General features: G+C 52.0%; 11 protein-coding genes across 11 annotated transcripts; 9 read left to right on the top strand and 2 right to left on the bottom strand.

Annotated features, from left to right (window-relative positions):
- Positions 1-1,089: 1,089 nt before the first annotated feature.
- On the bottom strand, positions 1,090-1,869 carry Z519_09991 (uncharacterized protein; the record flags this gene model as incomplete). Its single annotated transcript, XM_016767710.1, has 2 exons — positions 1,090-1,756; positions 1,805-1,869. The coding sequence occupies 2 exons, from the start codon at positions 1,867-1,869 to the stop codon at positions 1,090-1,092; spliced, it is 732 nt and encodes a 243-aa protein (XP_016615808.1).
- Positions 1,870-2,524: 655 nt separating this feature from the next.
- Positions 2,525-4,371, top strand: Z519_09990 (uncharacterized protein; the record flags this gene model as incomplete). Its single annotated transcript, XM_016767709.1, has 3 exons — positions 2,525-2,819; positions 2,873-4,173; positions 4,225-4,371. 3 exons carry the CDS (start codon positions 2,525-2,527, stop codon positions 4,369-4,371), a joined length of 1,743 nt encoding a protein of 580 aa, XP_016615807.1.
- A 580-nt stretch (positions 4,372-4,951) lies between these two features.
- On the top strand, positions 4,952-5,704 carry Z519_09989 (uncharacterized protein; the record flags this gene model as incomplete). Its single annotated transcript, XM_016767708.1, has 2 exons — positions 4,952-5,251; positions 5,339-5,704. 2 exons carry the CDS (start codon positions 4,952-4,954, stop codon positions 5,702-5,704), a joined length of 666 nt encoding a protein of 221 aa, XP_016615806.1.
- A 592-nt stretch (positions 5,705-6,296) lies between these two features.
- Positions 6,297-6,644, top strand: Z519_09988 (uncharacterized protein; the record flags this gene model as incomplete). Its single annotated transcript, XM_016767707.1, has 1 exon — positions 6,297-6,644. One exon carries the CDS (start codon positions 6,297-6,299, stop codon positions 6,642-6,644), a length of 348 nt encoding a protein of 115 aa, XP_016615805.1.
- A 504-nt stretch (positions 6,645-7,148) lies between these two features.
- On the top strand, positions 7,149-9,113 carry Z519_09987 (uncharacterized protein; the record flags this gene model as incomplete). Its single annotated transcript, XM_016767706.1, has 2 exons — positions 7,149-7,877; positions 7,962-9,113. The coding sequence occupies 2 exons, from the start codon at positions 7,149-7,151 to the stop codon at positions 9,111-9,113; spliced, it is 1,881 nt and encodes a 626-aa protein (XP_016615804.1).
- A 4,009-nt stretch (positions 9,114-13,122) lies between these two features.
- Positions 13,123-15,113, top strand: Z519_09986 (uncharacterized protein; the record flags this gene model as incomplete). Its single annotated transcript, XM_016767705.1, has 4 exons — positions 13,123-13,366; positions 13,418-14,088; positions 14,175-14,492; positions 14,559-15,113. 4 exons carry the CDS (start codon positions 13,123-13,125, stop codon positions 15,111-15,113), a joined length of 1,788 nt encoding a protein of 595 aa, XP_016615803.1.
- A 3,093-nt stretch (positions 15,114-18,206) lies between these two features.
- Z519_09985 (uncharacterized protein) lies at positions 18,207-19,358 on the top strand (the record flags this gene model as incomplete). Its single annotated transcript, XM_016767704.1, has 5 exons — positions 18,207-18,567; positions 18,654-18,735; positions 18,789-18,854; positions 18,933-19,054; positions 19,126-19,358. 5 exons carry the CDS (start codon positions 18,207-18,209, stop codon positions 19,356-19,358), a joined length of 864 nt encoding a protein of 287 aa, XP_016615802.1.
- Positions 19,359-19,714: 356 nt separating this feature from the next.
- Positions 19,715-21,775, top strand: Z519_09984 (uncharacterized protein; the record flags this gene model as incomplete). The annotated part of the gene is made up of 2 exons (XM_016767703.1): positions 19,715-19,727; positions 19,752-21,775. 2 exons carry the CDS (start codon positions 19,715-19,717, stop codon positions 21,773-21,775), a joined length of 2,037 nt encoding a protein of 678 aa, XP_016615801.1.
- A 1,580-nt stretch (positions 21,776-23,355) lies between these two features.
- Positions 23,356-23,577, top strand: Z519_09983 (uncharacterized protein; the record flags this gene model as incomplete). Its single annotated transcript, XM_016767702.1, has 1 exon — positions 23,356-23,577. The coding sequence occupies one exon, from the start codon at positions 23,356-23,358 to the stop codon at positions 23,575-23,577; it is 222 nt and encodes a 73-aa protein (XP_016615800.1).
- Positions 23,578-24,195: 618 nt separating this feature from the next.
- On the bottom strand, positions 24,196-25,227 carry Z519_09982 (uncharacterized protein; the record flags this gene model as incomplete). The annotated part of the gene is made up of 1 exon (XM_016767701.1): positions 24,196-25,227. The coding sequence occupies one exon, from the start codon at positions 25,225-25,227 to the stop codon at positions 24,196-24,198; it is 1,032 nt and encodes a 343-aa protein (XP_016615799.1).
- Positions 25,228-25,735: 508 nt separating this feature from the next.
- On the top strand, positions 25,736-26,926 carry Z519_09981 (uncharacterized protein; the record flags this gene model as incomplete). The annotated part of the gene is made up of 1 exon (XM_016767700.1): positions 25,736-26,926. One exon carries the CDS (start codon positions 25,736-25,738, stop codon positions 26,924-26,926), a length of 1,191 nt encoding a protein of 396 aa, XP_016615798.1.
- Between the last annotated feature and the right edge of the window lie 313 nt (positions 26,927-27,239).

The raw sequence follows: 27,239 nt of genomic DNA, 5'->3' as shown, positions 1-27,239 counted from the left end.
GACGTGCTGGCTGCCGTTGGCCTCCATAAGCGGGCGGCGGCCTGCACCCCTTTATGTTTGCCTGCACCAGAGCACCAGTGGACCAGCGCCCGCAGATGCCCACGGATGGGGAATTTAGTGTTGAACTGTCTTGAACTGTTTACCCGCAGCACCTGCTTACTTGTTACCGAGTATCAACAGGCTTCTCCGTACTAGATATGCTCCAGACGTAACCTTGCCCTATTTTCCATCCACCTCCTACGTACAAGGCACCCCCTGAATTATGCATCCAGATTCTTTCAGATGGTATCCAAGCATTCTTCCTTCGTGGACATGTTTTCCCAATTTTAACAGTCTATGCACATTCATCTCCTGAACAGTATTACTCTAGAAAGCAGAGTCCCATCTGCTTCGAGCCCTTTGAACAGATCATACGAAGGACTGAAGATCGATGTCAATGAAATGCAAGGCGCCCCACCAGAGAGGCGTGGCTTCAGTAGCTTCTGGTAGCCACATGCTACTTAGTAACTATGGATCTAGACTTGAGTGCAAAAAGGTGGAGTCAGAGATTCGATAATATGAAAAGGAGGATGCATTGCACGTAAGCGAGCAAGAGGATTTCTCACAAGCGAAAGTGCAAGTCCCTCTTGCTCGTGAGCGACGCGCTATGCAACGCACTGCCAACTCTCTCCGGTAGTGCTGGTGAACTCGGAATTGTCGAGAACTGTTTGGCAGCCTTCCCTGAACATGGCTGTACGGACGAGACATTGGAGTCAGTTGCGTTATATAACCCTCGCCAGCAGGTGGTAACATTGTATTTTAACATGCCGATGCGTGCTGACCGCTGACAGTTGGCGAAGTGCCCTTGTATCGACAAGCCAAGCTTTGGGAAGATTCGCGGGAGTCTTGGGCAATGCGTCCAGGTTGACATACTATCACGACGGGATAGAAATGCCAATGGCACACATAGCTTTTACAAGAACTTTGCCGGTCGTATGAAGCAACACAAGCGACCTAGCATCCATCGCTGCTGTCAACTGTCCGGTGAAGCGCAGGGTTCACGGATTCTCGGGCCGCTTGAAGTGGTGTCGGCCCTCGACACGAGCACCCTCACTTGAGAAGGCCGCCGAGATCTCTTTCCATGTCGGAGACACGCTCCTCCAAGGCCTTTTTCCTAGCTTCTAACTCGCGAATTTCCTCCTCTTCAACCTGGAAATCCTCTTCCAGAAAGCCGACAGCATCATTGTGGTCCATAGGGTCTTGGTCTTGCTCCTGCTCATCTTCCCTTTCTTCAGAGTTCAATGCCAGATTCCTCCGGTCCAAAAGCGACTGTTGCTTGGAAACTTTCTCCTCGAGCATAGCTATGGAGCCAGCGACTTCTCGGTGACGGCTGCGGAGGACTCGAATCCTGTCTGTTGCTCCTGCGACGGTATATACCTCACAAAGCTTTTCTGCCCCGCGAAGCAGGACTTCAACGTTGACTCCTTCACGAGATCGTGCACTACTGGACTGTCTTATTTCCTGGAGCATCTCTTTGCCCAGCAGCCTTGAGACTGCCGATTGTTTAATGGGATGGGCGGAAGGAAAGCCACTCTTGCGACCCTGATGACCGTTTTTGGTGTCCATAGGCGGGAAGCCGTTCTGCTGACGATTTCTGCTGAGAGCATTAGGGTCAATTGAGAAGAGGGCACGCTCATGAGGTTCGGTGTCGCGAATTAAGGTAGTAATCTCCTGGTTGTTGAGCAGAGCATTTGTAAAGATCTTGGGTGGGGGTAATCTGCGATGTGGTCAGCGGACACTGAAAAGTTCCAGACTAAACACATACTCCAGCTCCGATATAGACTTTGCAGACAGCGAAATCTGCTCTAAATGGTTCGCAAGGAAAGCCATGTTGAAACGAGATCTGGAAGCACGTGTCCGAGTCTTGATCCTCCCACCTGCTCCGTCGCTGGATATGCCGCTACAAGCAATTGGTAGCCGCCATGATGATAACAGCTTTTGGAGAGCCCAAGACGTCCAGGATTCACATTACAGGTTGTCCTGTAACTGTTTCATGGGTTCAACGATGATGTATTAGTGATTAGTTTTGTGGCGTGTGGAGAGAAGCCGAACGCGTTTGTCTGTTGTGCCTGGCGAGCTGCGGCTGCGCAGGGCGAGCCAAAGGAAGAAATCACCACTAGCCACTTCCCATCTCCATCCCAACCTCTACTGCTTCAACCCTGCTCTTACCTCACCACGAACAGTTTCGAGCGCCCCTCGCTGCTGACCTCAAGAACAAACTCCATTCTTGATTCTGCATTGCAGTCATATCCCCAGGAAGTCGATTGTATCTACAGACCTGTGATTGGTGGCGGACAAAGACCTAGGAACTCCGGGCAGGATATGCCAACTCAGTGGCCGACCTTGTGTTGATATAAATCCTCATTTTTATACAGAGGGACCCGTCAAACGAAGAATAAGCCATACGTCTATCCCAGCTTAAACCTGCGCTCTCCAACAGCCTGTTCTCTCTTCCCGAACAACACATCAAGCTCTTGCCGAAGATATGGGCGGCAACAAACACGATCTTAACGGCACCGATCCTACCCGGAATGGCATCAACGGCTCGGACGACATCGAAATGAAAGATGGCTCAAAGAATTCAAAAAAAACGCCAAAGCAGTCAAAGGAAAAGGATGGTGATGACGAGATGACCGTTGTCGTGCCACCCGCGAAGGGTTCAATCACCCCGAGCGCACCTCAGAAAGCTACCGACGCAGATCTCACAAATGGGGCAATAGATGACGACGGCGAAAAGGAAGGCGATGAGGAAGTTGATCCTCAAGAAAAGGCAATCGAGGGTGAGTTGTACATTAGTTCGGCTGATGGAGAAGCGATACTTACATCGATCCAGAAATCAAAGCCAACCTTCCGTTACTGGAACGTGCTGTCAGCCAGTTCGATCCTCGATTCAGCTTGAGAGTCCTCCGATCCATACCTTCCATTCGAAAACATCTGTCCGCTTATGTTTTAGCCTCTGTGGTTACCGACACGTACGCAACCCCTACCGCGACTGCAATGTCCCTGCTTAGCGCCGTCAAAGATGATCCATCTTTTCCAATCCAACACGTTGAGGAATGGCACAGCAAGAGGGAGTCTGCACACCAAAAAAGCTCACACAAAGAGGTTCTCCCCGAAATAGACGTCTACCTGTCGATTTTGGTGCAAGTTCATCTCTACGATAAGAAATCAATCAACGCAGGCGCCCAATTTTCAAGCGCCCTGGTTGAACATCTTCGGACGTTGAATCGCCGGACGTTGGATTCGCTGTCAGCTCGGGTGTATTTTTACTATGCGCTATTTTTCGAAGAAATGGCGCCCTTGCCGCCCTCGCCTGCTGCTACAGTGATCTCAATCCGGAAGCCGCTTCTCGATGCTTTACGCACTGCAACATTGAGAAAAGATCAGGATATTCAGGCCGCGGTCACGACTCTGCTTCTGCGGAATTATCTTTCCACATCTCACGTCACCCAGGCAGACCTGTTGATATCCCACACGAAATTCCCTGCCAACGCCGCCAACAACCAGATTGCCAGATATTTCTACTATCTTGGACGTATTCGAGCAATCCAACTTTCGTACACTGAAGCTCACGAGCACCTAACTGGAGCGGCACGCAAATCACCAACGTCCTACAAGGCCAGCGGATTCTATCAAGCATCAACCAAAATGCTCATTGTGGTTGAACTGTTGATGGGGGACATCCCGGATCGTGCAATCTTCCGCCAGCCGAGCTTAGAGAAATCATTGCAGCCATATCTTCAGCTTGTTCAAGCCGTCAGCTCGGGAGATGTGATCGGATTTCAGACCTTGGTCCAGCGGTACAACGCCACCTTTAGAAAAGATGACACGTACACGCTTATTTTGAGACTTAGACAGAATGTGATCAGAACCGGCATTCGCATGATGTCTCTTTCATATGCAAGAATCTCCTTGCGTGATATGTGTTTGCGACTGGGCCTGGACAGTGAGGAGTCGGCAGAGTACATTGTGGCGAAGGCAATTCGCGATGGGGTCATTGAAGCCAGCCTGGACCATGAGCGTGGGTACATGAAGAGTAAGGAAGTGGGAGACGTGTACGCCACCAGAGAGCCAGGCGATGCTTTTCATGAGCGTATCCAAGCTTGTTTAGCTTTGCACGATGAAAGCGTCAAGGTATGCTAACTCGAACATTTTCAGTTGGTCCTGGTACTAACATGACAACAGGCCATGCGTTTCCCCATGAACCAACACCGATTAGAGCTTAAGAATGCTCAAGAAGCTCGTGAGCGCGAACGTGAGCTTGCGAAGGAGATTGTCGACGGAGAAATGGACGAGGATGATGCTCCTGGCGGTGATTTCGACGGGATCTGAGTTAAGGGAAGCATCTTGTGTTACATACAAACGGACCTTTGGGCAAGCAGCGAGCGGGCAACCTTGACAGAACAGGGATCAAGGACAGGATTGATACTCTCGAAAGTCCAAATTCAAGTACTTCCGAGCACAAAAGGCTCTGAGCCTGGAGTTGTAGGGTCAGCCAGGGTTCGATCGGTCTCAGGGCTTCGCTGATCTCTAGATGGTCGTGTTCTGTGGTGGCGGCTGTTTCTCATCGCTCGGCCACAATGTAATAGTTTCCTGGTATACCTTCATCCAGTCATTTTGATTTTTAAAGGGCATCTACGTCTGTCCCATGAGCGAACTTTTTTTCACGTCGCTGTGTTTTTTTCCAGCCTTGTCAGCCATCTCAGCCTCGCCCGGAACAATCAGATATTTATTTTTCCGAAAGTGCGCACAAGGTTGCATTGTGATTGGTGGACATAGACACGTCTTCCGAAGTCCAACCTTCGCCCAGTCCCGTTGTCTGTACATGTTGGGTCCGAACACGATATCAAACTCCCAAATAGAAGACTTTGGCGCAGTGTAAAAGATGTCACAGCCTCGCACAACATCCCAGATGCCTGTCGGAACGAGATCGCGCTCTCCCGCTTCCAGGCCAACTACTCCCCTCCGCCCTTCGTCACGTTCCTCATTCCGTGCTTCTGTCCATCAAAACAATGGGATCTTCACGGGGCCTGGAATGCCGCTCGACTCCCTGGAGCCACAGTTTGCAGAATTGAGCGACTCAATGGCTGACCTAGAGGCGAATTTGATGCACTTGCAACTCATGCATGAAAGTCTCAGTCGGTTCGGAGAGAGTTTTGCGAGCTTTCTGTATGGGTTGAATATGAATGCCTTTGTTGTTGATTTCCCCGAGGTGGGTGAATATTTGACACTTCCCTTCGATGTTATCGCTATGTGGCTGTTGTTGTGATTGATATTGACGGTGATATGTCAACCCTAGGCTCCAATCACCGAGTCGATCAAGCGCTGGCAAAAGCGACAACAGGGCGGTCTGGGTAACCCGGACGATCAGTCAACAACAATTCAAAACAGTCCCCCCACTGGTAGTGGTGGAGTCGGAGATGGTAATGGAGATGCAACTTTCATGACTACGGCAGATGCCAGTTTCGCAAGTTTGAAGGCAACTCCACGTCGTAAAAGCATGGCCCCATCGGTGACACCTGGCACTTCGTCGACTATGAAGCAGAGCAATCTATCTACCGGTCGTGGAGGTGCTACGGCTGGGAGAGGAAGGGGAGGCAGTGCTGGAAACCGTGGTTCGAGAGGAAGTGGTCTACCACGGGGTAGAGCGAGGGGAAGCAAATAGGAGACAGCTGCTTCACGACATCGTGGCCTTTATCTCCAAGGACAGACCCTTGACAGCGCCACATCAAAAATCACCTGTTTACACGGCCCTGGAAGACGTCGGGCTCCAAAGTCGCATCCACCACACGGCATCCACAGTTTAATCTCCCTCCTCTCATTTTTACACTCCTACCACTCGGCCTGTCTTCTAATTATTGTACATTGGGAAGATGGGAGGTCTCAACCCAAAGAGTGAGCATGTCGTTGTCCCATCGTAAGTAATCGCCCACTTGCTAATTCATTCTCGACAGTGAGTCTATTAGAGTACGAGTTTGTCTATAAGAACACGTACAATACAAATTCAAGGGTTTCATTCTCAACATACTTTGTGTCGCGGTGTCGGGTGGGACTTTGGGCCACAAGATCGATACTCGGGTCACGGGCCTTCTCGAGACGTTGGAGACGGGCAGGACGGACTCTGGAAACTTGGGGGAGGCTCAGAAAGAGGAAGCTGTGCGGAACTTCGCATTGTATGAGTGATACCAGAAAAGGCCACTGCCGCATATAATCGGGCACAGTCTATTGTCCGAGCGTGTGCGAAGCTAGTCAACTTCATGTCGGCGGTTCGATACACTAATGGCTACGGCGCTCCCTTGTCGCCACAAGCCCCCGGGCAGCTTTACTCGTGGGCTTATGAGCTCCTTGAACTGGTTGCGAAGGTTGAGGAGGTGATGTGGAATGCTGATGAGGTCGACGTCGCCTTCGAAGACTTCCCCGAGGCAGTCTTTTTCTTACCCTTGAAGAAGGTGATCGACCAGTGCACAAAGGTAGTGGAGAGGATATGGCCCCTGATGACAGACTGGAGGCCGACAGGAGGCTCAGAGCTAGTTGAACAACGACACTTGACACAGTCCTTTGTATTCTTGGGCGACGTGACGTGCAAATTGAACAACCCGAACTGACAGCGAAAACGAAGGAATCCGATCAGCTGAGATGTACGTCATCTCCAGCAACGTCCTTGAGGAGTAGATGCAGTGGCAGGCGACACCATGAGGAGTCAAAAAGGTCTCGAAGGGTCTAGACCTTGATATGCAAGGCTACGACACGATGAATCAGCCCACCGTATTTATAGTGTGGAGCATTAGCTCCAACAGCGCAGAAATAATCACTTTCAACACGCAAAATGTTGCTTGATTTTCTGCCACCACCTCAAACCACAATAGCACCGGTCTCTATTGTCCTTGTATTCATGAATGAGAAAATGTTATAATCACTGCTGACCGCCATTGAGGAGTATTCAGGGACAAAGGGCGACCTTGTTGTGGATTGTTTGTCAGTTCGACCATCGCCATTTCTGATTTCTCCTGAACTCGACCAGTCCTTGACAATCCACTTTTATATATACTCTCCTCGTCCACGCGCTGCCACTTATCCATCTTAACCATCGAAGCGTCTACTCAAGAATCATGGCTCTAGCTCAACGTATGCCCACAGCGGGTTGTGAGCACCTCGACAGCGACGTCGCCGGCAAAATCAGCGCCTTTCGTGACAGCAGCAACAACCACCTTGACCCGGACTTCGCAACATACTCATGCGTCTCATGCTCTTTCTCAGGCAGCTTTGCGATGCTGGACAAGCACTTCTCCAAGTCCCAGCATGGGTTCGCCGTCTCCCACAAGTCCGTCTACTGTGGTCACTGTAACGACCTGGTGTACGATCCAGCCTTGTTAGTCAGCAGCGCCAAAAGCAGCGCCATCAGCAGCAGGGTCAACGGGGTGAAACGCAAACTCGCAGAATCCAACGATGGGGAAGACGACTCGTATCTGACAGCAAACACCTCGCAACGACCGTGCGGCAGGACCGGTGTTCGCGGCCTGTTCAACTTGGGGGAGACGTGCTATATGAACGCTGTGCTGCAGATGATGGTGCACAATTCGCTGCTGGCCAGCTATTTCTTGGGAATGGGCCATCCGACGCACACCTGTCCGATCTCCAAGGAGCCCGACAAGAAGGACAAGAACGATTCCGACGACGACGACGATGATGACGGGTCTGCAGAAGGCTCCCAGATCAAGGAGCAGAAGAGTTGCGTTGCCTGTGGCATGACGGAGCTTTTCTCTGATGTTACTATGGTGGATCAGCCTCTTCCTGCTCACGCCGTCAATCTTTTGTTTGCATCATGGAAGAATATTCCAGTACGCTGCTGTCCTTCCTATTTTCTATTACATCCTGTTTTCCCCCTGCTCTTCGGAGAATATTAATGCTGATTCTACACACAGCAAATGTCTGGCAAAGGCCAGCAAGATGCCCAAGAGTGGTTCATCTGCATCATTGACCGACTGCATGAGGGAGTTGCCCAGTACGTCCCCTCTTCCGAAAACAAATCCCAGGCAGCCAACCAGGCCAACGGGATTTCAACGCTGGACAAACAATGTGTATGTTTCTTCCACAAGGTTTTCTACGGGCGCTACAACAGCCAGATCACTTGTGATACGTGCCACACGGTGTCGAGCAGAGAGGACGAGTTCTCGAGCATTTCACTAGATTTCCAGAAACAGTTGAAGAAGAGGAAGAAGGGGGCGAAGGAGGCCGGAGCTGCGAAAGAGGGCGGGAGTGCGAAAGAATCCGCCTCGAAAGATAAAGAGGCCGGTGGTGCGAGCAACGAGGGGAGCAAAGACGACAAGCAAAAGGGTAAGGACGAGAAGGACGCTAAGAAAGGGGACAGCAACAATAGCACCAACATCAACGCCAACACCAACAAGCCGTCGTCCCAAAAGGACAAGGCCGCGGACCTCAAAATCACCATCCCGACCATCCAAGACTGCCTGCGTGCATTCACCGCCCCGGAGCCCCTGTCGCCAGAGCAATACAGATGCAACAAATGCAACACGCGGCGGTCGGCCTCGAAGCAGACGCGAATCCGCAAGCTACCCGCCATCCTGTGCGTACACGTCAAGAGGTTCGGCATGAAGCAGATTGCGAGCGGCGTGTTCGCGCCCGAGAAATACGAAGGCAAGATCGACTTTGGCTTGCACCTTGACATGGCGCCGTACACGACGCGGCCGCCTGCCAAAGATGGCAGAGCCGCAGCCGCCGCGGCTGTGAAGAAAGAAAAGAAGGACACCAGCGGCGAGGCTGACAAAAAGGACAAGGAGAAGGAGAGCAGCAAGAATACGTCCGCCTCTGCCTCTACCTCTACTTCTACTAGAGCCGGTGCAAGGAAAGAGAGCGAGTTCATGTACGACCTCGACTGCGTGGTGGTGCACCAAGGCGAGCACGCCCAGAATGGCCACTACTTTGCCTTTTGTCGGCAGGACAACAAGTGGTTCCGCTTCGACGACGAGATCGTCAGCGCGACCACCACCGAGGACGTCTTGAGGCAGGAGGCCTACCTCCTTTTCTACAGCTTGCGCAGCCTCGAGAAGATGTGACTGAGGCGCCGCCCAGCAGCATAGCGTGTGCGTCTGCGTCTGCGTCTGCGGGTTTCTGCGTGTTTGTGGTGTGTGGTGTGCTTGGTTTCGGGCTCACGGACTGGGTTGGCGTCAGTCGGCTTGGATATGAAACCATGAAGATAACATAGCAATAAAACAGGCGAGTGTTGTGTTGACCACTTGAATAGAGCTTGTGTAGAATATCCATCACAGTTCTGCACCAGCTGCCTCTCTTCATTGAATTTGCTGTACGACGATCCTTGACCTGTCCCTGCCAATCAGTTAGGGAGTTAATCCGCGTCGACAGAGTCCGTCAGGGGGTGATCGCTATTTCCACGGCCCCTATTTCTCCTTAGCCTCCTTTGGGGGCAGAATGTGCATCGAACCTTGCTGTGGACACACCGCAGCAGCGCCCCGCTGGTGGAAGGGGAGCTTCGTACATCGCTCGTACAGCTTGGACAGTCATTGGAACGATCCCCATGTGAGGGGAGTGTTCGTGTTTGCTCCTGGCCAGCATATGAGGCGAGTACGCCCCTTCGGTGTCAGAGATGCGTCTATACGAGACTCGTGATATGGCCGGGGAGGCTCCCTATGATTCGATAGAATTGCTGCATGGATGGATAGCGCCACTCGTTGCGCTGAAGAGACCATATCTCGATCGTTGTGAGGATATGCTTCTCCACGATAAGGCACAGACTCCCCTCATCAATATCCAGCATGAATCATGGCATGTTGTTAAGCTGCGAACGGTTGCCTTTGCGACTACAGTCAACTTCCACAGCATGTTTTGATGCGAATGACTAGAGAAGATCAGTGATCCATGATGTGCATAAAACAATTGTGCAAGGCGGTCAGTGGTAGCGCACAAGCGGGAGCCAATGCGGGATCGACAAGATGGCGTCCTTGTGACCACTTGCAGGTATGGCCAGGCCAATGCACGAGTCAGCGGTGCGATAATGTCCGAGCACGCAGCACCAGCAGTGGTTTGGAGGGAGGGGGAAATGGGCCGGGGTGTGAAGAAAGGGCGTTTCACACATTGATTAACGCTCAGAAAATGTGCCCTAAATGCATTGGATGGACGACAACTGGTTGCCAGCCATGGCCAAGGGATAGTGAGGATGAGCAAGGGCGAGCAAGACGAACTATCGGGTTGGACGGCATTGCAAATCCAAACAAGGCTCGGGGCCTCGGGCAGACGAGTCGGCCGAAAACAACGTCGCCATTTCCATTACTTGAAGTGGTGGAGTCTTCGCTCAACCGAACATCGAAGCTTTCTTTGAAGCGCATTGCAGTAGTGAACAAGTGGATCAAGGCCTTGATTCGATAATGGGGAAGATAGCAGATCAAACTTTTCCTAGGGCATTTCTTCGGCGACTGGTGAATGCTCATCCAGGTAGGTAGACTCATTGGTGACCGACTCGGCGAGGTCTGATCGGAGTGTCGAGCTCGGTCCCACAGGCGGATAGATTTGATTGAAAGCAGAGGTTGTTGACAATATCCCAGTGTCTCTAAGCAGGTTGGGTAGATCATTGCCTGGCTTTGGGCGTTTCAGGTTGCTGGATCATCAAACCAAACGACTCCATAGAGCAGATAAATCCCTGGAAGGGAGAGTTATATTTTCTCTATCAGGTTAGAGCGGCCATCTCTCGATGAGACCGATGACTGGTTAAGGTAAAGTATCCAGTTAGGAAGTGGCGTGATGGCAGTGATTGGTTGAGAGAGGGAAGATGGAGAGGGGAGGAGTGCGGGAGGAAAGGCACGAAAGAATGGGGGCCCTCTCATGGAAGTCAGCAGAAGGTGACAGGAACAGGAATGAGAGGCATAAGCGAGAGGAGGGGAGAGAATCCCGATGCGACATTTCCAATCGATGGGGGGGAAGGTATTGGAAAATCCGTGGTCAGCTGGGGGGTGTGGGTAGGGTCCTGGGTGATGAGATGAGAGCGGAAAAAGCATTGAACATCATAAGGCGGAAAGGACAATGGTGGTACCAAGTACGAGGTAGTAGAGCAAAATGTCAAGGGCAAGGCTGGCTTGCCTGAAATGACCATGACCAAAGCAGCGGCACAAGGTCGGTTTGGGAAGCAGCGAGCCAATCCCTCGCCCCTCGCCCCTCGCCCCTCGTATTATTTTCTGGACCGACCCACGACAATGCTGCTTCTCCAGCCACTGCTTTTCGCACCTGTCAGCTTCCTCGTCTGAGAAGACCGTTCGTCCGCTGAGTCACCGCTCCTCCGCCTGTCACCCATTGCAATCTGTTTGCCGTTTGAGACGAGTATCCAAATCTCACGATCGCGATCTCAGTACTCGGTAGACCAGTCATAGACCACCTCTCACACCACACTCTCTGACCACTTGCCAGGTTCGCAGTCGGCATCCTCCGCTTCCACACCCAACATAATTCAAACCCCACGAATCGAAAGAGACCAGTGCCTGACGACGAGACCAGTGTCACCATCACCAGATCCTTTAGCAAGTACGCAAACTGGGGTCACGGAATGGCTCGGAAGACGCCTTCGTTCACCTAAAAACTCTAGAAGGCTACCAGATAAATGACATCATTTGAAGGAGCACGGACGACGACCACGATGCTCGCAAAAGACGTTGAAGAGAATGGAGTCTCTGATCAAATATAGACACTGATGAGATCAACAAAAGCGTCATGACAGAATCTCACGCGGCAATAGATTGATCCTGTACCTCGTCCCTTGTACTTGCGTACTGGGTACAAGGACCGAGCTTGCGAGTACGACAGGAAAAGATTCTCTCAAATTCCGCCCTCATGGCGGCTCTGGAAACGACTCCGATCCAGTCGCTCTTTTGTCAGCAGGTATCCGTAGTCGCAAGCGGCGGAGGCTAAACGGGAAATATGCTTCCTGGTGGGGGTTGCCAATCCAGAACTGAGGCAATTTGAGCTCCTTAGACAATGTTCGGTGCTGTGTTGAGTATGGCGTTGCGGAGAGCGAGGGAGAGAGAGCGCGTGCAACAAACAGCCCTATTGTGAGCTTGGACCAGGAGCTCTCTATTTACTGTGCAAGTAGATCTCAGTGGCATCCCGCATAGGCGCACTTCTTCGCAGGAGGCTGGGCTCGAGCGTAAGCGAAGTGGTTTCACGGGCGAGATGATGAGGATGCTTGCGATCTGACGGGCCTCCCTGCCTGGGTGCTGGGCAGCTAGGCAGCTACTGTTCTGCCTGAGAAAAATAAACAACGAGGCCTGGCTTGGCCCTTATTAGCCCTGGTTGGGCTCTTTTGGGCCCTTTTGGGCTCTTATGGGCTCTTAATAGCTGCTGTGGCCGTTCCGGGCTGCCGCCAATCGGCACGCCGCTCAGGTCAAGGGCGCCCACTACCGCCCAGGGCCTTTGGAGCTACTGCACCTGCGGGCCTTGTCAACTCTTGACGCCTCGTTCGATTTTCCTCCGGCCGGCGATAAGAAAGGGCCAAGAGCAAAGGTGGGCTGCGAGCTACAATACCCATCACCAGCACCACTCTTTCGCGCATCCGAGAAATCCGGCCACCACTCCCCCAAGATGCGTCCAACTGATGCCAGCAATTGATGCCATCCTCCATGCTGCAGAAGCTTTTGCTCTGCTGACCTATTCGTCCCCGTCCTCACGCGCTGCCTGTGCGCACGGCGGAAGCCCTTTTTCCGATGACTCGCTCCAACGTTCCCAAGAAATGCCCTCGTCTCTTTAATAATCTCCCGTGACCACTGCAAGTGGAAGTCTGTGTTTCGACCTCTCTCTATACCGAAGCTCCTGTCGTTTCGTGAACCCTCTCCTGCCCCTTGTGTGTACACTTGATCCCTCCTCGCTCCCCCCTTCAAGACAACCGCCCTCACTGCCCGCTGCCTCGCTGGGACATCCTCTTCCGCCTCCGTCGCATTCCGTCCTACCACTCTCCATTGACCTCTCACCCCACCCTCACTTTGTGAACGAACCAAGCTCTGAGCCAGGTGGGTGTCGGTGTAACAGAAGGAGTGTTGAAGACGACAACCCGACAGAGTGAGCCGAATGGGTCTGTCGAGATGGACCATTGCAGCGGCGCTGCTTCAACTCACCTCACTTACACTGGCTCATGGCCACGATGAGGAGCACCATGACATGGACATGAAGAAGCCGGAAGCTCCTCAGAACGATGCAGGAGATGTCAATCCGTATGACATGCCCAGCTATGCCGGCCTGGGCCAGCACCAGAACATGATATTGGCGCATGTGGTCCTGATGGTGTTAGCATGGTTTTTTATTCTTCCAGTCGGTGAGTCGGCGACGGCAAGGTGCTAGACGGTATAGATCCTAACCGCAGTAGCGTCCATTTTCAGCATTGCTCGGTCGAAACTCGCCCTTCCAGTTCAGTTCCTCTTCCTGCTGGTAAACGGGTTGGGACTGTTGTTCGGGATCGTGTACAACATCAACACTCCAGATCTGTACGTGCACAATGCGCACCACAGAATTGGCTGGGTCGCAACATGGATCATGACTGCTCAGGTCATTGCGAGCCTGTTGTTCGCCTACTCTCGGAGAGGCAAGCAAACCCCAACTCCAGTCGGTGAGAGGGCTGCGTTCCTCCCGGTGTCTGTCGAAAACATGGCCCAGCACAACAGGCGGCCGCCCTATAGTCCTTACCGCTGGTCCGGTGACAGTGGCCAAGGTACTGACACTTCGTCGACTCTACACAGCCGGGATGGTTCTCCAACGATTGTGGGCCGGAGGGATACCTTTGACGATTTTGAGAAGCCTGAAGCCGTGCCGGAGTCGGAAGACGACGAAGACGTGCAGCTGCCGCAGCAGCCTACCAAGCAGTCCCGCTGGTTGCGCATCAGCTTCATCGACAAATACCTGTCTGCGCGACTTCCGAACCTTGTCTCGGCTCAAATCTTACGAGTCGTCGAGATTGTGTACAATGTGGTTGACAGACTGATTCTGGTCCTCGGTTTCATCACTTTGGTGACTGGATTCGTCACCTACTGTGGCCTCTTTGTGAGTGTTTCCCTAACTGCGCCCTTCGGGGGAAAGGGCGCAGTTGGCCGTCTGAGAGCATGCAGCGACTGACTAAGTCTGGATAGAGAGCCAACAACGTCTTCACGGGCCTTGCCCACTTTATCAAAGGAGGAATTTTCTTCTGGTACGGATTGCTCACGCTGGGGCGATGGATGGGTTGCTTTGCCGATCTGGGCTGGGCTTGGAATCTGAAGCCGACCCGCAGCGAAGTCGCCCAATGGAAGGCCAAAATCCCCTCGGCTGAATTCACAGAATCCTTTGTCATTTGGCTGTATGGCGCAACCAACGTCTTCCTGGAGCACCTGGCTGCTTGGGGCGGCCAGTGGACTGCGCAAGATTTGGAGCATGTCTCGATCACTATCATGTTCTTTGGCGGTGGAATGGTGAGTTACCTGTGGTCCTGACCCTGTTGATTTCCCCTGGGATGGCCGGCTAAACAATTTCCCCAGTGTGGCATGCTCGTCGAATCCCGCATCGTGCGACGATGCCTGAATACTGTTGTCGACAACATGCCTGCCCGAACGGAGGGGGATCCTAGCGAGGCTCTGGAATTGCGCGAGACGCCCAAGCAATACACCACATCTCTCAACCCTATGCCTGCATTGGTCATCATCCTCCTCGGAGTCATGATGTCCTCGCACCACCAGGACTCGATGGTTTCGACCAAAGTACACTCACAATGGGGCACGCTGCTGGTCGGCTTCGGTGTTGCTCGAATGTTCACATACATCATTATGTTCCTCTCCCCACCTAAGTCGCTCTATCCTACCCGTCCCCCCACCGAACTGGTTGCATCCTTCTGCTTGATCAGTGGTGGATTCATCTTCATGGCCAGTGCCCGAGACATCATCCACTACATGGAGACGACAGGTCTGATGGCCATGTTTGTGCTCACCGTCACCTGTGGGTTGACGGCGTTCATCATGGCATATGAGATCGTCGTGCTGTCACTCAAGGGCTGGGCCATGAGGAGGGAAAACAGGGGCGCGGCCCCGAGATTTTGAGGGTTGAATCACGTTCTGTGGGGCGCTTTCCTGGTTTGACTGTGTCAGGCGAAGCCGTGCACAGAATTTCGACCCAAACAAAAATATCTCAGACGAATCGAACAAAGTCCCATCACACTCTGCACCGGAACCGCCGGTGCTTTTACGTTATACGGCTTCTTACGATCCTTAAACCTGCTGGACGGCTCCTCGCATCAAACACATGGCTTTGCCACGCAGAAGACGATACCCCTGCTATACGATAATTTACGACACCACGGCCTTGATTTTTGGAGGATATCTAATGAGGAAGACGAAGACGAAGAGGAAAGCAACGCAAGGAGGAGGCAGGATCATCATCATCCTCATATTATTATCTGCTTTTTCAAATCGCGACGATACCCCCCTTTTTTACAGAGACGCCGTCAATGCCGGTTCACGTTCTGCTGTCACTACTCTGCAACTGCACTACTGCCATACATAGGCGTCCCGCGCATCCATCCATCATCAAAGTGATACCCCACCCCCAAACCAAACCAAACACATAGAATTATTACCACCACAGCTACCTACCTAGTATATAGCTTAGCTTAGCTGGTTGTTGTTCATAGCGGCAGTGGGAAACACCCCTGCCTCGGAAACTAATCAATAAGACATTCGTAACCACAGTTTGTGAACTGGTATAATGGATTCGGCGTCTTTTTCATTTGGTACCCGCGGACTGTTTCGTTCGTCCATCCATCTGAGACAACGCTCCCCAGAGAGCATGACTTACGAAGCAAAGAAACTCTGCTCATTCCCCAGCAGTTGGATCTTCTGTGCTCGGCAATGACCACGTTCGTGATACCTTTGTCACTGCCCCTTTTACAAGGCTCCCAGTCGAGGTCATCGAGGTTTTTCGCTCGGCGCGGATTTGCAGGATCGTAGGGCTTTACAAAGCGCGATTTGCCGCCCTTCGCGTGGGAGGAGCTTGAGATGCGCCGTGTGCACACGTTGAGGAGTATGTCATGCTCTAGGCTTAAAGGCCTAGAATGTGGTGCAATACTTTGAACTGGCTAGACAATGGGCACTTTTATCAGGCGGCGACAACCCACGCTTCGCCCGTTCTAATCTGACGAAAGTTCTTCTCCCAACTTGTGCACTTACTTTTCACAACGAAAGTGCGTCAAGGGGGAGGAGCTCGAGAGACAGGGTGAGAGTAGGTTGTGGTGGGAGAACACTTGAACTTGATCTATTTGCAGGGCTAAACTGCTTGTCATTTCCTAATGCGCGTCCAGCAATTCTGTTTGACGGCGTCGAATTGATTGGCTGCAGGGTGAACACTTGCAATGGCAATCGAGCGCCAGATCCCCGATTATAAATTTCCGGTTTGAGATTAGCACGCCGTGGAGAGCCGATCAGGTGTACCGTGCGATTGTAACATGTCAGTATCTCTTACAGTATGTACCCGCTCGCCGGTTACTTCTTTTGTCTCATGCAGCCCCTGACTTAATAGAGCCACCAAACTCGCCAGCACCAAGCACGTCCAGGCCAAGAGGTGTTCTCCGCATGACATCCTTTGTTTATGTTGCGTCCGAGTATTCCTGAATAGGAAATGATGAATAGGAACAGACAGCCTTGCGCTTGTTGATAGTCCACTCGGGGGCTCTCCACTTGTGCTATATTTCATGAGTCGATGCTCGAAGAAGTCGCATCTCGATCCATGCCACGGCCTAGCATTATAAAGGAAATTCATAAAGTGAAACCCGAATCTGGAAATGGTGACATGGATTAAGCCAACAGACAAGCCACACAGCAATGTTCAGAAGTCTCCTGCCCGAGGGTATATATCCCTCATTTTCTGAGGCTGCACTTGAGCATGGGATAGGTCTGAGGACACCTGAGAATTCCGAGGCGCCCAAGCCGAAACAGCTTTTCCATGGACTTCTGTGAGGGCTAGATGATATCTCCAAGGACACATACTGACGAGTCGTACGGGACAGACTCACCATGAACAGCAAAACATCAATCAGTTTGTCAAGCAACGCCAACCTCGATGAGCACTTAGCATGTACAGGCTCGCTGTTCGAGGTGCCCGTGTCTCAGCAAACAAGAGCTGCTGAACGAAAGACCGGCAAACCCACAAAGGAGGCGTTGAGGCCATGGTCCGACTTAGCACCACACCCCCTAGTTGGCGCTGATGGCATTCGACCATCTGCCTGTGATAAAGTCTCCAGCACAAAAGAATCGCCACATGTGCCGTATAGAAGACGAGATATAGGGTTGGGACCTTGGCATGGTATCAGCAGTGTTGTTGGACTTGACGGGCAATATTACATGAGTGGCTCGTGTTCATCCAAACCAGATGGGAATGCTTCTAGCCTTGTCACCGAAAGAACCTGTGTTTGAGAGGACTGGGCAGTAGCAGACGTGGTGATGAAGTGAGGGTGAGGCAGCCATCAGAGTCGCAGGGTGTGTGGTATGTAGATACCTGCGACCGGTATATGCTGTGGACAGAGACGAGACTGATTATGTTTGTGCCATATGTTCGACAGCCCGTCGTAGGCTTTGACAAGCAACGGCCGGGTTGGCAGTCGATGGTAGCGAGTTCAACTTATTGCTTTGAAGCTCAAGCATCTGCGGCGTCATATTGAGTGAGATGGCGATGGATTACTGGGCATGTAGGGATAGAGAAATGTGTGGACAGGTCTTCTCCTACAGTACGTGCTGGAGTGATGGAATAAGAGAAATTGAACGAAGCATTTGATATGAGGTCGAGGCAAGAGTAAAGACTTCGTTAACTCCAAGGAGAGGCCACTAATTTCAGCAGGATCGACCTGCAATTTCTCCGCAGTCTGGGCCCGCTAATCAATCATTTTCGTTCTCCAGCAACTCCAGTGACTCCAAAAATCTCCCAAACAGATTCGTCGATTGATTCTTTGGCACGAGACACTTTACTTCTACCTAGTCTTACAGTGAACCCCCCCCGGTCATGGCGTACTACAGCAACTATAACTGTCCTTCTACGTGTTGAAGACCTCGAATTCATACGAGCCCCATGCGCCGCACATCTGCCGTCAAGTCCAGCCTCTGACAAAGCATTGAATTGGCCATCTTCCTCCGCTTCACACTAGAATGGCCGCACCTCGAGCGGCGCCTCGCATAACGACCAACAGTCTCCCTCTCCCAACCCGATTGATCCAGCCATCGCGTATACGATCCTACATTCTACGTCTCCCTCTCTTTACGCGCCTGATCCTCCTCGCCATAGTAGCGTTCTGGCTGCTCGAACTGCAGACCGTGTGGAGTGTGATCAAATGGGGCTCATTGGAACCTAGGGAAATCAACCTGGGTAGCCTGTACAGGCTGAACACCTTTGTCTTGATACACACGGGGTTCTGGCACATGTTGATCAATACCATTTGCCTGATGCCCTTGCTAGAGAGGTTCGAGGCTGAGTTTGGCACGTTGAACAGCATTGCCTTATTTATGGGCCGTAAGTCTGACATGAATTATGTGGAGGAGATAGAACTCGGATGGCTCGGTTTCGATGAGAAGAGTGGCTGCTAACTGATACCATAGCACTGGGACAAATACCTGCGGTATTATATCTATTGTTGGACGGTGTCATCCTTAGAGACAATACGCCAGTCCTCGGGGCGAGGTAGGGAAAGCCATACAGTTCGGCGAACGAGACAGGCTGACACGGGCGACCAGCATATGGGTATTCCTCCTTCTTGCCGCCGAAGCAATCAAAACCTATCGGGCAAATCCATATCTGGAGTACGTCCTTGTCGTGTTCCCTCTTGACATCGGGAAGCGTCCAGTTTTCCGACAAGGTGCTGACCATCTGGCCAACAGGATCGCAGACCAAAAGATCCCAACTTGGATATCGCCATTGGTTCTATTGGTTGTTACCTCCATACTGATCCCCAGTGCTTCCTTTCTGGGGCACCTCAGTGGGTGTGTAACAGGATATCTATGTGCGTGTTTTTATATCCTTTAACCTCCCCCTTGCTGCCAGAGCGTCAGGGTCTAACTGTTATCAAAATAGGGGGTCTGGGCTATATTCGTTTCCTCGCACCTCCGGAGAAAGTCCTTCGCTGGATCGAAGGCAAACTCAATCTGCTTGGGCGATTACCGCACTATGTGTCTGTGGATCAAAAGACGTATGGACGGTATGGCGTTCTTCCCACGAGTTCAGCTAGTGGAACAGAAGTCCATATGAGTCCGATAGGACTCGGTTGGATGGGCACGAATAGTGATGGACAAAGGCTTGGGCCATGACCATCTAACAGATAGTTTTGGACGGACTCGGCCTCTCGAAAACTGTGTTGTATCAAGCGTGCAGTACCTTGGATGGTTGGATCGACCCTGAATTGGATAAATGGAGGGTCACGTCCGTAGACATGTTGCTCGATGTACTAGTAGCCATATTTGCCAATGGTTTAATGAAGACAAGATATGTACAGAGTATTTGCCTGCCGTCCAGAAAAAGTACCTGTAAGCGTTCATTGAGCGGCTAATCTTCGGCAGCTCGAGAAGTCGAAGGTGTCCAGATTCCCCTTGAGTAGATTCGTCCCGAATCTCAATGTGCACGGAGGCCTTGCGGTGAAGCCTTGGATGAGCCGAGTAAGGTCAGAATGGGCCTCATACGTAAGTCTGCCGTCAGTTGTTCAGCAATCCGCAACAAACTAAGAACTGGGTCTCTAGGAAACCTCATCTCCAGTCTCCGCAAGGACGATCCCCGACTACTTCGAATTCCCCCGTATTTGTCGCTGCTCTGTATGCTCGTTGGCATTGCATGGATCCTACCCTTACCGTTGCAAGAATACTCTCGGCAGACTTACATCTCAGAAAACGCGCTTCTTCCTGGCCAGGTCCACACTTACTTCGGCGGTAGCGAACAGAATGTTTTTCGAGCGTATCGACAGGAGTTGGCTACGGTCCTGAGAGATGCCTCGATATCTACCGGCAACGAGACGCTGAGAAGAGCCGAGCAGAGAACCTGGGAGAATAGGATAAGTGACAAGATTGAAGAACTCTTTCAGAATGCTGGCTTGAAGACCGCACGGCAACGGTACTCTTACATCTCGTCGGGTCAACTTTACGCAGGCGAGAACGTCTATGCCGTTCTGCACGCCCCTCGCGGAGATGGAACCGAAGCAATCGTACTTGTTGCACCGCTCAAGAACATCGACGACTTCCCAAACATCAATGGCGTGCCGCTCCTCATTTCCCTGTCGCGTTATTTCAAGCGCTGGTCACTCTGGTCGAAGGACATTATATTTCTGGTCACTCCGGACAGTGCTGCAGGGCCTCAAGCATGGATTGATGCGTACCATTCCACCCATGATCCATACAAGGTGCAAGACCTGTCGTTGAAATCCGGTGCACTTCAGGCCGCCGTTTGCATCGATTATCCCTTTGAACATCCCTTCGAGAACCTTCACGTTGCATACGATGGTATCAACGGCGCACTCCCTAATCTCGATCTCTTCAACACCGCCGTGTCTATTGCATCGGGCCAGATGGGTATTAGCACGTCTATCCAATTTCAGCACACCTACAGCAAGCATGAGCAATACAGTTCCTACCCTGTGCGCCTTCAAACACTCATCCGCGGAATGTCTTCTCAAGCCCTCGGCCACGCAACCGGTCCCCATTCCACCTTCATGACTTACCATATCGATGCTATCACCTTGACAGCAACGAAAGAAGGCTGGCAGGATGAGATGGCGTTTGGAAGGACCATTGAAAGCATTTGCCGAAGTCTCAATAATCTGCTCGAGAAACTGCACCAGAGCTTCTTCTTCTATCTATTGATGCAGTCAAATCGGTTCGTCAGCATTGGCACTTATCTTCCAGGTGCCATGATCATGGCTGCTGCCTATACGATTATGGCAATCTATCTTTGGATATTGAGTGGTTACCACGTCTCCGAGAAAGAAGTAGGCCCGGCGGTTGGCAAGGTGGAAAATGGGCCAACAGAGAAGACTGGCGTTTCGAAACAGCAAATGCCTTTGTCGAAAGGGTCCATGTCAAAGATCGAATTCAAACCTGTCGACAGGCAGCTCGTCCTCCCAATTGCCCTCATAACAGCGCTACACTTAGCGTCTCTCATCCCGCTGTACCTCCTTACTTCATTAAACCTCAAAGCCATGTCCTCGACATTTTTCCTCATAACAATTGCTCTTCTTGTGCTCCCAATAGTTCTGGCATCAGCACTTGCGGAAATGCCAAACAACACCACGTTACCTACCCTTTCTGCGCCCACGCACGAACAATACGTTCTAATCAAATCACTAAGCCTTTTATTACTTGGCCTCTTCCTGACAGTCCTAGCGACACTGAATTTCAGTCTCAGCATGTTTCTTGGTATTGTTTGCATACCGTTGGCCTTTGGGGGCAGAACTCGCTCCAGGCCAGGACTGGGATTACTTCAATATCTGATACTTGTCATCATGAGCCCAATGGGCTTAGCAACAGGATTGGGCACATATGGCGTCTTTGCCTTGGGACGAGATGATGTTCTCGTCGAGTGGCTACAACGGCTTGCTCTAGGTTGGAATATCTGGGGTAGTTGGGGGGTTCCCGTTGGCGTCATGTGTATTTGGCTACCAGCATGGGTTGTGGGTGCGACTTTGGTGGCCAGCTCTTGGTTCACAACAACGGAGACGGCCAAAAAGTCCGCAAGACATTAGGAACAAAGCTTCAACAAAAGGGCTGTCGTGACTCGGCGGGCATCAGAAAAGCAGGTCCAGGCGAAAGGATGCCCAGTCGAAGGAGCCCTGCGCAGAAAGCGACAAAATCTCTGCAATTGGACCTTTCTACATCCACTTCCCCGGCTCATGCTCAAGACATGAAGCTGTCAGGGAATATCAAAAACAGCTGGAGGGTACTCGAAGGGGGCTATTCTTAAAGCCAGTCCCTGTAAGGTACAGTCTCCCCAGCAGAGCAGCTTGGAGCTGGCGACACCTCGTCTAGAAATGCCCCGTCCAACACTTTTTCAATACCTTGAGCACAGAGACGTGCGTATGGATCAGGCTGATACAAGGCTGGACGAGTCGACTACCAATCGGTTAAACCGCGCATGACAGCATCCTGAGTGTCAGGATTCCCTGACTAATATCATCTTGCGGTTGGCGATCCTCGAGGATGATGTGGGGAAATCTCCTCTACGATGCTGCTTCCCATGCTCAAGTTTTGGGTTAGCAAGATAATATCCCTTTATTGTCGAGTCTAGATACTGTACTTTTAGAAAGACTGGGAATCACCTGTTCTTTACTGGATGAGGAAGTCCATCATTGCAGCACAAGGCTAGCTCGAACCCTCTTCACCGTCAATTAGTGGTTATTAGAACTGAGCTACTCCAACATCGACAAGTCGGCCTTGTCGGCCATTCCAAGGAGATACTATACTCGTTCTTTGCAGGTTCGCCTCAGTCTCGTTCTTACACCTACCTTCTCCATTCTCAAAGAGCCCTCGTCCCTCGTTGGAATCTGTTTTCCCTGCCAAACTCTCCTCTCTCCACCCGTCAGTCCTTCTCAGGCGACATGCCGGAGGACAAGTCACAGGCAACCAAGGTCGACCACGGGCGCTGTCTCTGCGGGGCCGTGACGTTCACAGTCGTGGGCGAGCCGATATATAACGTGGTGTGCCATTGCGAGAACTGCAGGTGTGTGACCCATTCGAGTTCCTCTTCCTGCTTTGCTCTTTCACCACCGTCCTGTCCACGGCTGAGACTTTGGATTCTGTTGCCCGGGGTTTGTTTTGAGGAGTTGCTTTCCGTGCTTTCCTTCCGCTACATCCTGCTTTTTAGAAGAAGGAGTGCGAGTCTCAAGGTTGTTTTCTTCTTTATACGGGCTCCTACAACATATTCGAGCAAGATTCGGCAAGAGGATCAGGACAGGCCTCCGAGTCAAGATGCAAAAGGGAAATAAGTGCACTGAAACCCACCGAGGGAATCGAGGCCAATTCCGCCAGAGAACAAGACTGACACCTAAGAACCTCTAGGCGACAGGGTGGCAGTACATTACACTGCGCAAGCATTTTTCTAAAGAAGGTGAGCTCCTGCTACCCTCCCATCCCGTTCCCCCTCCCCATCTCATCCTCTTCCTAGTCTTCCCGAGCACGCTTACATGCCATAAATGTCCTAACCATATCCTCTCTCCTTGTTTGAGGCTGATAGCAATACACCCTCCACACCGGCTCTGATCGCATAACCACGTACGTGGACCATGCCACACAGTCGGGCCAGCCATTGTCGCGCGCGTTTTGTAAGATGTGCGGCTCCAAGGTGCACGCTTTGACACCGCTGAATGAGACCATCATCTCCATCCCCGCCGGCGTGCTGGAGCACTCCACCACAAGCTGGGCGCCGCAGAAGGAGCAGTTCTGCGAGGTAAGGTGTGCGTGGGTGCCGGACTTTGGCGGAACCGTGACGCAGAGGTTTGGTAGGGGCCCGACGCCCGACAAGGTCGAGGGGTGGACGAATAAGTTGTAAGTCGTAGGGATGGATATGGTAACACGTGGAGAGGGGGGGGGGGGAATTTGGTGGCAGGGCCGGGTGCAAGTGAGAAGGGTTGGACGCGAGGTTGGAAAAGAATACACCATACGTACCTCAGTCACGATCGGGAATGGGATGGGGCAAGTTCGGGGCGATTGAAGGGACCCAAGGGGGTTAGAGGATGTGGAAGAAAGTACGAGGGAAGGATTCATCAGGACATCAGTTCACGGATAGGCTGGACTTGGACAGGTCACTGTATGTGTGTATGTATGTATGTATGTCCTGAGGCTCGTCAAACAGAAATCGTGATTGCATGTTAGTCACATTCATCTCACTTCTATGATCATTTGGGGGTTTTTTCTCTCTCCAATGTTGTCTGTTCGCAATCTATTCGCTATCATGCGTTGAATTTCCAGCGCAACGCTCTCTCTTTGAGATATTTGAAGAAGCCTCGCAGACTGTCCGAAGGTCACGAGGTCCTGAAAGAAGCAAAAGTCTGAAACCGCCACTCCGATGACATTGAGACTCATCTTGATGTCAAGGTCGGCTTTACCCAGTACAATATCGGTCGAGACAAAGAATCCCAACACAGGTAGTGGGCAACCTTGGCTGGGATCAGAGCTTGCTCCCCCCTTTGGCATTATTCTGCTTCTGAGCTTCCCGGTTCTTCTCGGCCATCTTCAACAGAGCATATAAAGTCTGCATCCTGGGCATCTCGTATCCTTTCTCCCGGGCGAGCCGGATTGGGTTGCCCAAGATGACTTCCAGCTCCATCAGCTTGCCGCCTTCCCAGTCGAGCAGCATGCTCGGCTTGCTCCCGCTTGTGTTCTTCCGCGTCGACCGAAGTATTTGTTCGGCAGTGGCGAACCCAGATGGAAACGGCTTGCCGACCACCTTGGGTGCGGTCGTGAGCACTTCCTCCATCACGCCCTTGAGATGCCTCGATAGCTCCGGGTCGTTGGACATGGCTTCGTTGGTTGATCCACCCGATAGCACCGCTGACGGATTCATCGATGCATTGATAGCGATCTTATGCCAGCGGACGAGCTGGAGCTTCTCGTGCGTGTCGGCAATGGCATCCTTGATGCCTCCCTTCAGGAGCAGGTCGACAAACGTTTGGTTCTGAGCCGTCACTTTGGCTTTGACTTCGGCGGGTGGGCTTGAGTCAGAGAAGTACGGCCCCACGTTTATCCGTGTCCAGCGATTATGTTTGATATAGCCATTAGATGGCTGTGCACAGGAAGCAATTGTCACGGCACTTAGAATCGTTGCTTGGGGGAATCGCTCAGAATACGGTTGCTCAACGCCCAGCCCATTCTGGATCAGTACAATGGCTGTCTTGGGACCAACAAGCCCTTCAAGGAGTTTCGAATCGTCTGAGACGTTGGGCAGCGCTTTGGTGCTGACCACCACGAAGTCCCAATTGACACCACTTTTGCGAGCAGATTCGGGAGAGTTGAATGTCCGAGTTGGTGTCCAATTATAGTCACCGTATTGAGAAGATGTTATCCGGAAGCCACTGGCTTTGACAGCTGAGTAGTTCGAGCGACAAACGACCGAGACATTGGTGTTGGCATTGCGAGCCACCCGGGAAGCATAAAATGCCCCAATGGCGCCAGCGCCGAAGAATAAGACCTCGAGGGGCATTTCAGCAGAAGAAAGAAAGAGAGCCAGGGAGTTGAAGAAGCCACAGGGACCTCACTGGGATATGCACGAGGTAATATACGGGGGGGTTCAGGTCGAGAAGGCAAGCGAGGAGGATAGCCTTGATGCCGAGGGAAGGATGCCGCCTCAATAATTTGCCGGGCGGCTTCAAATGGCGCCAGCCGCGAACACAGCCTTGCACAGCCTCGTCATCAGCCACATATCAAGCCACCCGAAGCCACGTATTTGCGCCACTTCAAGACTCTCCGCCTTCGTCACGATCAACCGTCAGCTTTACAGGCAGACGGGTTTGGAGACAGCAGCAGGACATTCAGCTTCAACATCACCTCACGCCACGTAGTGAGTCTAGGTCGTGACTTTTCATATAAACTCTGCGGCTTGGAGGGACATGCTATTCTTTCTTACCTTCCTCTTCATCGTCCTTTTCTATCCAGTTCGATCCTTGACCCAGTTCATTCCTCAACTCGACCTTGGCCAGAGTTATCACACAATGGGTGGTGGACACGGCATCCGCTCTGTCGTCTATTACGTCAACTGGGCACCCTATGCACGCAATCACCATCCTCAAGACCTCCCTGCTGAGAATCTCACTCATGTCCTCTATGCCTTCGCCAATGTCAAACCTGACAGCGGCGAGGTCTATTTGACAGACCCTTGGTCTGATACTGACAAGCACTACGACGGCGATAGTTGGAATGACACGGGAACGAATGTATACGGGTGCGTGAAGCAACTGTTCCTCCTGAAGAAGAGAAACCGCAACCTCAAAGTACTTTTGAGTATTGGTGGGTGGACTTACTCGGCAAATTTCGCACAGCCGGCCAGCACGTCCAGTGGCAGGAAACACTTTGCAGAGACGGCCGTCAAGCTGCTGGAAGACCTTGGATTCGACGGTATCGACGTCGACTGGGAGTACCCCAAGGACGAACGCGAGGCGGATGACTTTGTCAAGTTGCTTCAGGAAACCCGGCAGGTCCTCGATGCGGCAGCTGCCAAACGCCATCATGCGAGGTTTTATCTGACCGTGGCTTGTCCTGCTGGATCGTCCAACTTTGAGAAGTTGAAGATCGCTGAGATGGACCGACTGCTTGACTTCTGGAACCTGATGGCGTACGACTATGCCGGATCGTGGGATCAGCGAGCGGGACACCAAGCGAATCTATTCCCTTCCCGATCCCACCCTCAGTGTACACCGTTCAGCTCGGTAGCTGCCATCGAACATTACACCAGGCAGGGAGTCCATCCTTCAAAGATTGTTCTGGGAATGCCCTTGTATGGTCGCGCCTTCATATCGACTTCTGGACCAGGACACTCCTTCAATGGTGTGGGCGAAGGCAGCTGGGAGCAAGGTGTATGGGACTACAAAGCTCTTCCAAAGCCCGACAGCACCGAACACCACGATCGTGAGGTTGGTGCCAGCTGGAGTTACTGTCCTTCTTCGAATACCATGATAAGCTATGATACCCCTGACGTGGTAGCTCAAAAAGCAAATTTTGTCCGAGATTACGGCCTAGGCGGTGGCATGTGGTGGGAGAGTTCAGCTGACAAGCCGGTTGGAGAGGGGAGTCTGATAGAGACATTTCTGAGGCAGAGTGGTGGACCGAGTCGACTGGAAGAGGCCAAGAATTGCCTGGAATATCCCGAAAGCAAGTACGACAACTTGCGAAGCAAGTTCGATTAAAGTCAAAAGCATCAGCTACCGTCGTCACCATGATGATGTTGAGGCGTTGACGACGGGCGATGGTATGCGAGGGCGGAGAGGGGAGCGACAGCTGAACAGGTCACTTTCGTAATATCGGAGCCATTGTCAAGGGATGGCTTTAATAGTCAACGAGGATCGCTCCATCCTGACGCGACCAACAGGTTCTCGAGCCGCGTCCTGTGTAACCTGGAGGCAAGACTGAAAGCATCCGGCGTGTAGTGACGACGGATGATAGGCCCCAGTCAAGAATAAGGGGAAGCTGTCTGTTAGTGATTGACGGGCATGATATTGA

Source organism: Cladophialophora bantiana (assembly GCF_000835475.1).
Source record: "Cladophialophora bantiana CBS 173.52 unplaced genomic scaffold supercont1.17, whole genome shotgun sequence".
Lineage (NCBI taxonomy): Eukaryota > Fungi > Ascomycota > Eurotiomycetes > Chaetothyriales > Herpotrichiellaceae > Cladophialophora > Cladophialophora bantiana.
The sequence above is the reverse complement of the archived record's forward strand: the minus strand, read 5'-3'. Positions and strand labels throughout refer to the sequence as shown.